Source organism: Silurus meridionalis, chromosome 27 (assembly GCF_014805685.1).
Source record: "Silurus meridionalis isolate SWU-2019-XX chromosome 27, ASM1480568v1, whole genome shotgun sequence".
NCBI lineage: Eukaryota > Metazoa > Chordata > Actinopteri > Siluriformes > Siluridae > Silurus > Silurus meridionalis.
The window spans coordinates 14104772-14117271 of NC_060910.1; the positions used below are offsets into that span (position 1 = coordinate 14104772).

Sequence of the window (12500 nt, forward strand, 5' to 3'; positions counted from 1 at the left end):
GTGCCTGGAAAATGCAGACTTTGCACAACTCATTTTGGTTTGTGGCTCCATATTGTTTTAGATTTTTTTCAATAACATAATTGAAACAATGACCTACATAATGAAATATTTGGAAAATAATCAATACAGCATTCTAGATCAATAACTATTAAGTCAATCATTATTATTAAGATCAATAATTATTAATAACCTCAATAAATCAATGTAGGTTTTTACAGTTACACTAATAACAGTATTTTAAGATCTAAACTCCCACAAATGCATAAGCAGAAAGGTGGTGATGTAAAATATTAGCATCTGCCACTTGCTACTGTCACAACAAATTTCAGGAACTCCAACAGCCACATCCTTTTCCAATCCCAGTCACTCAAGAACCTTTCCTTACTAGACTTTTAGACTTATTTGCTTTAGTGGATATATACTTTTAAGTTTATTTTGCTCATTGTCTTTTTCGCAGGTTTGTCCATGATTTGGGTTTTCCAATATACCTTTGCTTTATGTATATTAAATGTTATGTAAAGGTAAAAGATCATTAAAACACAGGTACAATGGCTTTAAACCAATGTAAGCATTTCTGCTAAATTAAGGTAAATATTGTGATTTTAAAAACTTAAAATCATAATCTATAGCTTCATATACCTACACTACTCATTTACTCATATACCGTATTAAAGGAAAGCATTAATTTTTCTCAGAACTCAGAACTATTCTGTCTAAGAGTGATCCGTTTTCTGTTATTACATGCTCCGTTTTAAAAATCATGACATCTTTTTTAACATGAAAGGAATGCTTCCAACAGAGTAATTAGAGTAAAGTTTAATAAATAACCATTTATTGATAGTAAATGATAAAGAATGATAAAGAAATGTCAGAAGCAGAGTACCTTTTTGACAAGGATGGTGAGCCCCTGGTACTTAAATGGTTTGGAGAACTCGATGTATTGGGCTCGCTCGTTATTGATGGTAAGTGGAGCCACAATCATGTCTGCCAGGCCACCCAGCAGCTCTCCCATCATGCCATTCCACTCCTTCTTATTGCTGTTGTTTACCTAATACATGGAGGAAATCACACTCTGCAATATATTCCGCTTGAAATGTTCCTAGCGCTGCAAGGCCTGTTTGTAATTACACCTGAGATCAATGACTCTGCAAACTGTAAATGTCCAGAGAGAAGCGAGCACTTTATGGCTCTACAGAGTGTGACCTTGTGAAAGACAAATAGGAAATTAGGAGATGGAGTAAATCAATAAAGTGCTCGAGTGTATAACTCACACGTTCCTGGGTGCCAAATTTGCCATCAGCAACTAGGTGAACCTCGTAGGTGAAGTTCATTGTCATTGCGAGCTTGATCAAGAGGTCAATGCAAAATCCATAGCAGCACTGAGGCACTATGGGACGACCTGTAGATATATCAAAGACAGCAATTATTTGCAGACCTGAAAAGTACAACAAATACACACCCACCCACACACATGCATATATAAATACATTCATGAATACATTCATATACATATATACATTTTGTGTGTAAAGCCTCAGAGAGTTAAAAAAAAAACATATGTTAGAGAATATTCATATCACATTCAGAAAGAGGCATGCAAACCTTTTTTTCAATATATAATATGCTATATGGGCAAATTTCCATGGACCCCTGGCCACTATTTCTGGATAAGAATCATCACCTAAATGTTTCTACAAAGTACACAGTTGTTCAAGTTGTACATTTACATTTATGGCATTATCCAGAGTGATTTCTTTACATTTATACAACTGAGCAGTTGAGGGTTAAGGTCCTTGCTTAAAAGCACAGCAGTGGCAGCTTGGCAGTGCCAGGATTTTAACTCGTGACCTGATCAGGAGTCCAACATTTTAACCATTTGACTACTACAGTATAATTGCCATTCACTGGAACCAATGAGCCCAAACATGTTCCAGCACAGGGTGTGGAAAATCTTGAGAGTCTTCACTGCAACCCCACTAAACACTTTTAGGATGAATCAAAATACCTATGCTCCCTGGACCTCCTCACCCAACATCAGTGTCTAATTTCACTAATGCTCTTGTGTTTGAATGGACAAATTCCCATAGCCATGTTACAAAATCATCTAGAAATAATACCAAATGGAAACTTTACTAAATAGGATGCTCAACAAAGACCTATTAGTATAATGGTGAGGTATCCACAATCATTTGGCAATATACTATTTTCACTTTTTTCTCTATTAATCTTGATTTAGTCTTTCCAGTGCCCACCCACTAGCTAACTCTTGCACATCGCATAACAGATTTGGAAGCACTTTTCCTTCAAAAAATAAAAAAACAATTTCAACATGTTTTTTTGCTTATGCAGTGTAAAAAGACAGCATAAGACCCTTAAAGGAAAGTGGTATCTTTTTCCTTTTCCACAGACATGCCAATAATTGGCTAGTGTTGCAATGACTGAGAGTGTGTTTTCCTAAGCAAATGCAAAAAACTTTAGCTTCACTTTATCTTTCATTGTAACTTGTATTACCAGGAATTGTCTCATTGGGCCCAGTGCAGATCACTTTTTTGATCAGGACTCCGTTCACGGTGTATTCCTCTTTACAAGTCCCGTCTCGCAGCGTAGGTTTCACGTACACAAATGGCTCTTGATGAATGGTGACAATCTTCAATGACACCAAAGATGATTAATTACAGCATAATAAAATGAGATGGGAATCCGTCAGTGTTTGAAGTGAATTATAATCGATATTATGCACCTTTAATCGTGTTGACATCTGATATCCTCTTGGCTTCTCAGTGTCTCCTCCAGGCCAAATGATCTTTCTTTGCGTGTTCATCATGACCTTTAAGTGGATCAGTAAAATACAATATTCACATTTCAGATGTCCTTTTACCTTTTACATATCAAACCGCTGTACGTTATTGTTTAGGGCGTACTTGTGAGCCGTTGTAGACACCAACTTGGACCAACCGGGTCTTCTGGTAGTTGAGGATGCTGTAGTGGGCGAACCTCCTGTCTCCGTCATCATTAAACTCCACGCGGCCTGTAAGGCCATCTGGATACTTGGATGACATCAATACTCTAGCACATTGAAGAGGGTTGAGTCAGACATTGTGTCAACAACCATTGCCCTCTCTCCACATTTACAACAGTGAAAGACTGACAGGGTGGATGGGAATTGCAAGATGGAGAATAGTGCAGCATGACCGAGGAGGGAAGCGTTTACTCTCACAAGAAATGGATGAACTGAATAGATATACACATTGACTGTGGGTGTGATATTAGAAGGATCGAATAATTGTTGATTATTGTTGATTAATAATTGATTATGAGTAGCTTGACATTGAATCGCTGCACCTGAATCCAAATGCACCACTAACAAGAGCTCAAGCATACTAGTTTTCTGTATGAGGCTGGACTCATGGTATGTTACTGTACATTCTCAGTGTACATATACAGTGCAGGACAAAAAAAAAACATTAGGAACAGCTCTCTGAATTAAGGTAGCATTAAAAATGTTACTTTGATATAAATTTACTTTCTATTTATATTGCCTTCTGTTAAAAGAGCATGTTTCGCAACAGATGGCATGGCCTCCACAGTGCCGTGATTTTATCATCATGAAAGCTGATCTGATTTTTTTTTTACCTGCAGAGATAGAAGAGAAAGCCAAAGTATGCAGCGGAACTGTGATGCTTGGAACAATGTAACAGTCAATTTCTTTATTAAACTGTGCACCTACGAGCACTGATGCAATTTCACATCACATCATTACTTTAATAGTATTTTCATTCTACAGACATATGTACAAACAAATTGAACTCAGTAGCCTCAATAATAATAAATTATAAAAAAAAAAAAAAAGAAAAAAAAAAGACTAGACTTTAAAGTTAATGCAAAGATTTAGTTGTGGTCTATCTCTCAAACTTCTTGTAGGAGATCTGTTTTACCCTTGAAGGCATCTTAAGATGCAAATGTTTCTATTTCTATGTGTTTCTTTTGCATGAAGCTGTACTATGCAACGTTTCCTTTACAAAAAATATTCAAAAAACAAAATAATCTCTTGACTAATCTAATCTATACTGAGTTGAAATCAAATCTTGCCCCAACTCTTTGTGGCATTACAAGCAACAAATCACAATCAAGTCATTTAAGCATATTGCATACCTTCAAGGTGTATTCACAAATACTGTTTGGAAGTTTTTTACAAAACGTTATTTTTTTTATTTCTCTGCTAGGGTGCTTTCTTATTTCAATATTTGTAGTGTGAAAGCTGTTGGTGTTCTCACCGTTAGCAGTAATGTATGGTAATGTATGGGAGCAGATGGATGATAGAGGCAGCACAGAGAGCCTCACCGTTTGAAGAGCGGGCCAGTCTTCCAGATGTTCGTGTTGCCCACGCAGCCTTTTGGAGGCTCTGTGATGTTTTCCTTCTCAAAGAGCTCCTGAATGGACTGGGCCACTACTGCCACTGCATCGTAGATATGCGCAGACTCGTTCTTGCCGTTGATCAGCTGGAGGCCAAGCAAGCCTGCCCAATCGATCATATGAAATGGTGTATTTTTTCCAGTGCGAGACACGTAAAAAAAAATACATGACGTGCATGGAATTAGCAGAAATCTTGATTATCGGACAGGCTAGAAGAGGGGTGAAGACAGAGCACACTGATGTCACTGATGTGAAGAAGCTTGGACATTAAGGAATGTAGCTTACCATTGTATTCACACGTCAATGCAGACGAAGCACTTACAAATAAAAGTCAAAGCGCAACAAATGCACGAACAATCAAACCATTATGGAATACCACAACTCTCTATTGCATCATTTGTAGTCTATGGAAAGAAAGGACACACACTTAAAAGATGAGATCAAGCGTTAGACAGAGAGCACAATACAATGAGAAGAAGGTCACAGTGTTTAAAACCTTTAAACATCCACATGTTTAAACATTTAAACACATCTACTACTGAAGTACTCCACACACACACACACACACACACATCACACACACACAAACTGGTTTTCTGATGTACATTGCAAAAGTGTAATCATATAAAAAAACGTAACAGAGTCTATAAGTTGAGAGGAATGGGGTTCCGGGCCAAAAGTACATACCATCTGGAGCTTCACTTAGAGCTTTACCAGACATCTCCCTTTCTCCCACCAGCCACACGTATCCCGAGCCGGTCATATTCAGCTGGCGAGCTGCTTTGTAAATGGCTGCTGCCTCGTCCTCACTGCGATTGGACAGAGATTTTCACTGCTGGCGTTGTTACAAACACTATTAAGCTGATGGTTGAGCTACAAATGCCGGAAGCGCCTTCTCGCATGCGGTGTGACATTTTGCGCAAAAATCTCCCACTGATCCAAAATGGATGTCAGATGGTATCACTGAATAACACAGATGGTAAAAGTGTTGTGTAGTAGTGTGAAGGCATCGATGCTCTGCCAGATCGCTGGCATTTTCAAGTGCTGTGCTGAGAATCATTAAAGCACACCAGAGAACAAATTCTAGCAAAACTATACAAATATCATCAAGTGTAACATAATATCTAACAATTACACTGATTAGCAGTCATATAGAAATTTAAGTAATTTTTATGTGCAGTAGAGTTTGCATATGTGCAAAAGTTTGCACACAATTAGGATCAAACAAATTGGACAGAAAAAAGTTAATAAGGTGTTTAGCGTAAGTAATATATAATCAATCTCTGAAAACATATGTTCTTCAAACTATTTTCTATCATCTGAGTTGCTTTTCAATCCTCCCAGTTGCAGTATTTTCAAATTGTATACACACTGATTGGTCTATACACCTGTTGATTGCATGCAATTATCCAATCAGCCAGTGGGGGAGTGGTAGCTCAGTGGTTAAGGCTCTGGGTTACTGATCGGAAGGTCGGGGGCTCAATCCCCGGTATTGCCAAGCTGCTACTTGTGGGCCCTTGAGCAAGGCCCTTAACCCTCTGTGCTCCAGGGGTGCAGTATCATGGCCGACCCTGCGCTCTGACCCCAGCCTCTGAGCAAGCTGAGATATGCGAAGAACAAATTTCACCATGCTGTATATTTCAACACCATGTATATGTGATAAATAAAGGATATTCTATTCTATTCTATCTGAATCAAACATCTGAATAGAAATGGATGTTGTCTGATTTCTAAACTGTCTACTTTGGTGAGATGTAGCCGCAGTGTCATGGTAGACAAGAACATAGAAGATTATAATGTCTTCTGCTTCTGTAGCCCCTCTGCCTCAATGCCTCAAAGCTCAGATAAGTTAAGATAAGAGATGCTTTTATGCTCAATGTGAATGTATAGAGTGATTATTTGTGTTGCCAGTCTGATTCTCTTCTACAAATCTATATTTCCCATTAACACATCGAGAGATTGTTGTTTACTCAAACAAGCATTTTCGTCTTTCAAAAATGTAATTATTAGAAGGTTGGCCAGTGGGGTGGCCGTGGCCCCTGGCCATCTCCTAGCTCTGGAACTGGCTACATGACTGACTGATTGGATAACTACATGAATGAGCAGGTTGGCCTAATAAAATGGCAGGTAAGTGGAACTGAAAGTTATCTTTTTCTCCAACAAACATTTACTTTCTGCTCTATGCAGACGTATTGATAAGCAAGTTCAGAAGGATCACATGGTCTCACCTGGCAGACAGGATGATGACTCTGGCCTCCAGCTCTCTGGCCTCTTGTAGCAGTGCTGTCAGATTTGTGTCTTGGCTGAACAAGAGCACTTTCTCTGCCTGGGATTAGGACACAACATCAGTCAAGTCGTTGACCCATCACCAACCTGAACCATGCTCTGTTCAGCGTTCTCACAACTTTTATTTTTCCTTCACATTTTTTCTCATATTTTCGAAGGGAATCAGGAAAAAATGGATTTAAAAAAAGGTTTCCGTGACAATCTGATTGAACTGAAAAAAAGTAAGCTTGGAGGAGGAAAAATCGTTTTGCATTGTTTTTGCATGCAAACTGAAGGGAAACAAGACTCCAAGGAAGAGCGTGCATGTTAGAGGAAGAGGGAGAAGAAGATTGATGCAACCGGAAAGCAAAAACCGGGTGGAGGAAAGGGAGCAGGGTGGTCATGGTGGCTTCTTTCCCAAAAGTAAAATAAAAAAAAAAAAGGCAGTAATGCTGCAGAAAGGTGGGAGTAACATCTGGATTGTGCCTGTCCCACACGACCAGATCTCCACGCACTGTGTCAAAAGAATAGACTTGCAAATCTTGCTGGCTTCAGTACATGCAATTCCTTTACACCAAAATAAAAAAGTGGGAGGTAAAGGGAACGATTCTGTTGTTGAAATTATACGTTTTGAAATAAAAAGAAAGAAAGAAAATAAAAGAAATAACCCATTCTCGATTGAAATCATAAATAAACATAAATAGACGTGCTAGCAGGTAAAGAATCTCTGGAATCAGGTTGTTGATTATTTTTTTTCTTTATTTTTTCTTTTTTTTTTGGACTGGTTTCTAGTTGCTACTTTCAGATAACTGTTGGGCGGCGTGCATTGACCATGCAAATATACCTTGGGTCCTCGCTTGTTGTCATAGGACAGTTGGTCGAGGTTTTCATAGTTCCTGTTTTTACTCTGATGAATAATGTGCACAGAGAAAATATGCAGACACAGAAGAATATTATAAACAGGTATAAATGGTGTGCAGTAAAGCATTCCAACAAATCTCCACTTTTCTGCTTCAAACTGGGAAACTCTAATCCTGGGGCTTGCAAAAAATGTAGAAAAAACTTTGACTACAGTGAGACGTTATTATAATCCTTAGTAAATGTCACCATGCGGTTTAAAAAACAACACACACAGATGTTAAAACCAATCCATTTAACTGTCACACTCGTTTAATATCTCAGCACGATCGAATTCTGTTTCTATAGTAACATTTGTAGACAGAGGGATCTATTGTGGACACTCCACACAAATGAATAGAAAAACGTGTATAATGTTGATATAGTGACATTTTCTACGAGGAGATGTATCTTTGGCATTTAAAAAAAAAAGTCTCCAGTGTCAGTGCTTTGTTACAGTCAGCGATAAATCTGCAAAGTTTTCAAAATGGTAGAATTTGTGCTTTGTATATGTATATTTGTATATGACAATGTGGTATATAAGCTTTTGGACTCCAGAGAAAAGAATGCAAGGCTGCTGAGGGAACGAGTGTTTATATAAGTGATATAAGTGAGTGGATGTAATGTAATGTAACGTAGCAAAAACTGGAATTTGTTTCAAGAACCTTCTGTGATGTTAAATGAAACTAGAAATAGTACACAAAAATATATGTAATTGTGGCATAAGAGGAATAAAATTCTCTCTACTTCCCTACAATAGCATGCCTCTTAGGGTTTTATTCCTTATATAGTGGAGTGCCATATTGTATTACTGCTTTATGCCTATTTAAATATAATTATTTGTCTTGGATAGTAGTCTTACACAAAACCGGCGTTGATTTACAATCTTCAACTAAACACAGAAAAGCTTTTCTCAGCTCAAGCTTAACACTGCAACAACTCTAAGATCTGTGGAAGCAGAGAGAATGTGGAGTGCTTAATCAAGAAAAACATAATTTCTGTATATTTCTCAGCTGCAGGCACACTTCATCAACTTTACATTTCATTGCTCTGGATGTACATCTCTCGGCCATAACAGTCCTCCGTATTTCATGCATTTATATGGGAAATACTGAAGCACGTTTAGAGCTGCATTCATGCCTGACGGTATGGTGAATTAAATATGCGCATTCCGCCTATGCCAGGAGAGGAAGAAGGACAAATTTGTGTGTTGACAGCTTTATTCCAAGCTACAGATTATTACCTGATAATAACCAGGGTTGATTTGTGTTCTTAGCATTGTGTTGAATGGTTTCTGTATTTGGCCAGTTTAGTATATGATTTTGTTATTTAAATCAATGGGTTTTCTTATATATTTAAATATATATAAAAAACCCAAGCACTTCATTAATTTGAGCTTAAAATGCAAGAAATTGAGTGATACTAAGTATAATGAGATATATTACATTTACCTATACTCAAGATATCGTTCTGCACAAAAAAAATACATAATGTTATATGGATATGATTTGCATAAAAAGCTGCATGATCACTGCTCTTAAAAAATAAAGAAAGATCACAGCTTATTATTTGGTTATTTGTTCAAAGCATATTATTCCGGGAAAATGGGAAACGTCTAATCACTGAATGTGCAATATTTAATAATTCACCGCACATAACAACAGCACGAAGCGTGATGTCTGGTGAAGCTCTGTTTTATGAGCTTCCCTGATGAGGATTTGGGAACGGAATTAGAGGCAGAATTTAGCAGGAGCAGAGCTCGAGGCTGCCATTACTACAAATGACATTCTAATGACATTGAAGTCATTCTAAATATATATATGTATGTGGTGAACACCAACCCCATTACTGCAGTAACCAGGTTAGATTTTAACAGCCGTGGCTCTACTGTGTTATTGTGATGCTCTCTGACAGGCAAATAAACATGAACAATCCTTCTCAGTTAGAGGCTGAAAGGTGACTGACATCCAGCCATTAGTTTTCTAAGCGAGAAGAGCTCTAAGGGAAAACATATCCCACACACTACACCTACACGTCTCTGTTGCTGGCGCACACTGTAATTAAACCCTCTTGCTATTGATTTTTTGCACAGCCCCAGGTTAAGTCCCTCATTTTGCTCCTCGTTGTGGATCGAGAGACACGTAGGAGAATTTGACTATGGCAAAAAGCAATGTGAGATGAGTAGAAAAAGTACAAAGTTTTGCAGGTAAACCACTTAAGACGCTGTTGATGCCTCTGGCATAAATAATGTTAGCCAACGGAAAGAAATGCGTTTACACCAACAGAAAAAAGGAAACAGTTAACATACATAGAGGACCTCTGAGGTGCCGGTTACAGGAACACACACAGACACAAAACAATCTGTGCACACGCTGGAGGAAGCACCCAGTAAGACCCAGGGACTCTCACCTTCGTCTCTCTCTCCTCCAGGAGTGTTTCCAGCCTCTTCTGCGCTGCCCGACCCTCATGGTCATCGCTCACGATCAGGATGATGTGATTCCAGCGAAACTCGCGCATCATGTCAAACCACACCTGGGCCTGGTGGGAGTACGGAGGCACCGTGCGCAAGAATGACAGGTGGATGCTCTGAGGAGAAAAAACAATTAAATGGAGGAAAATGAATAAATTACATTCCAGAAGAAAACTTCATTTAAGTCCAGGAACCTGTCATTGCTTATTCAACAAGACACAGAAAGCTTTCAACTGCTACCCATACAGAATAATCACATAAACCACTTTTTTTACTATTTTTTTTTACATATAATTTCTTTTACATTATTTATTTATTTTTTTTTTTTATGTGATGATTTTTATTTCTTCAAGCAAATTTATTTACTTGCATTTCATTCATTTATATTTAGTTTTTACATGTGGGACATGTGGTTTAATAGATAATATTTTTTGCAGGACATAGTATGTTCATGTGCAGTCTTGCAGTGCATTTGAAATACATTTTGAAATACACTTGCATGTTCTTCAAAGGTTTCTTCCTCATGCAATCTCAGGAGTTTTTCCTTGCCACAGTTACCAATGGCTTGCACTTTAGGGATGAACTTACAGTTAAAAGGAAAAAACATATAGGCACTAAACGTATACATTCTTTTATTCAACTTTATAACCGCTTTATCTCTTTAATGCAGCTTTAAGGCCATTGTTAAAAGAGCTATACAAATAAAAATTGAATTCAATATCAAAAGTATCAAAAGTCAGTAGTATACTGTAATACATGTAGCCACTGTAATTTGTTAAACTGTAAAATAACCATACATGCGCAATAAATCTGCCTTCTGATGTTGTATTGCAGTAGGAAAAAATTACCTTTTGGGTGGACAATTGTTCAAATCAGACAGTGAAGTGGTAAATGGCTTTACAAAAATGACAGGGCTAATTGGCTAGGGGGCAAGAATAGACCTATTTGTAAGTGTTTTGATGTCATTTTAAGGTCAGTGTTTGGCTTTTTTTCCTCTTACCTTAATTGTAATGTAATTATATTCAATCATCTAATCCAGTCAGAAGCACAGAAATTTTAAATATACTCAAGTTTGCTTGTCTGAGAAAATCAAGTTACTGAAAATGCATTTATTTGTTTATTTGTTTGATGTTAGAACATAAACATGAGCTCTGGAACTGTATCTGCAGGATGTTTTACATTTCTCTGCTTCCACTTGACTGTCTAAATGGATAATAAAGTGAATAGGGTACAGGATTTTATAATAAAGTGGTAATAGGAAAGGAAATACTAAGAGAATTATAGGGGTGTAACGTATTCGTCTCGAAATTTTGCGGTACAGGGCTTTCGATTTTGGTGCACATGTGTATCAAACGCGATCCTTTTTAAGTGCGGAACATAGGTAAAATCTAAGTTCCCTCAGGAAGGTATTATGTGGCAGACCATAAGTTTGTTTAGTCTCTGCCCCACACTTTAAGCGTTTTTTTTTTATTTTTTATTTTTTTAATTATTATAATTTAACTTGAAAACATACACAACAATGCCAGCGATATAAAAAAGAAACTAGAGTTAGCACAGTGTCACTGTGGCTACTCACTCGGTACTGGAAATAAGAATTGTTTTGCACCTGCATGAAATCGCTAAAGAATTTTATTAATTCTATTCTTTATTATTAATCGCTAAAGAATTAATAATTTTATCAATATAATACAAAGGTGTATTGCATTCATTCTATTATTATTATTCTATATTTATTGTATTTTATTTTTATTAAATATTATTTTATATATATTTAACCAAGCAGGTATTTTATTTAAAATTGTTAAAAAAATTGTTCAAATGTTTATCACAAATGTTATTAATAATAATAAACTGTGTTAAAAATGACGAGCAGTTTTATGTTTTGTATTTTTTCATCTAACTGTGCCAAAATTGAACCAAACCGTGACTTAAAAACCGAGGAATGGACCGAACCGTGAATTTTGTTATACCCATAGAGAATACTGCTGAAATAGATTAATAGAATATATAGTTAAATAATACACAGATTGGTGTGTATTGTTTTTCATAGCAAATAAATTCAAAACTTCTACAGTCTATTAGACTCCAAATCTACTAGCCATTCAAGTACTCTAGTAGACTCCTGTTCCTTTTACTTTTACTGTATTGATGAACCATTCACAGGAGTTGCTGAATAATATGATTTAAGACAAAGCCAAGAGTTAAAGATAAATAAATGCAATCCCAAATTCTCCCTCTATTCAGACTCTATTCTAATATAATACACACTGATGGTTCATTATCCATGAAAGACTTTAAACCTTTACAAGGAATGGAGACGAGTGCAGACTATGCAGTTCTACATTTCAGTACACTCTTTTAAGCCTTTTTTCTTATTGAAATAGGATTTGGATATACAATCCAAACTAGGCACATTGAAAAAGAAACCAATACTAACAGAGTTTTAAGCATGGAG

General features: G+C 36.9%; 1 protein-coding gene across 4 annotated transcripts in view; it reads right to left on the bottom strand.

Annotated features, from left to right (window-relative positions):
* Nucleotides 1–12500, bottom strand: part of grin1b (glutamate receptor, ionotropic, N-methyl D-aspartate 1b) — a 34024-nt gene that overhangs the window by 19284 nt on the left and 2240 nt on the right. For 2 of the 4 annotated variants that reach the window (XM_046841740.1, XM_046841743.1), the window contains exons 3-12: nt 9985–10161; nt 7523–7585; nt 6642–6739; nt 5101–5222; nt 4342–4516; nt 2922–3066; nt 2741–2827; nt 2512–2647; nt 1272–1399; nt 884–1048 (exon numbers count right to left, since the gene is read on the bottom strand). In XM_046841740.1, coding sequence (XP_046697696.1) covers nt 884–1048; nt 1272–1399; nt 2512–2647; nt 2741–2827; nt 2922–3066; nt 4342–4516; nt 5101–5222; nt 6642–6739; nt 7523–7585; nt 9985–10161 — 1296 coding nt within the window. The remainder of the gene's footprint in view (nt 1–883; nt 1049–1271; nt 1400–2511; nt 2648–2740; nt 2828–2921; nt 3067–4341; nt 4517–5100; nt 5223–6641; nt 6740–7522; nt 7586–9984; nt 10162–12500) is intronic. The other 2 variants (XM_046841741.1, XM_046841744.1) reach the window with 1 other exon arrangement.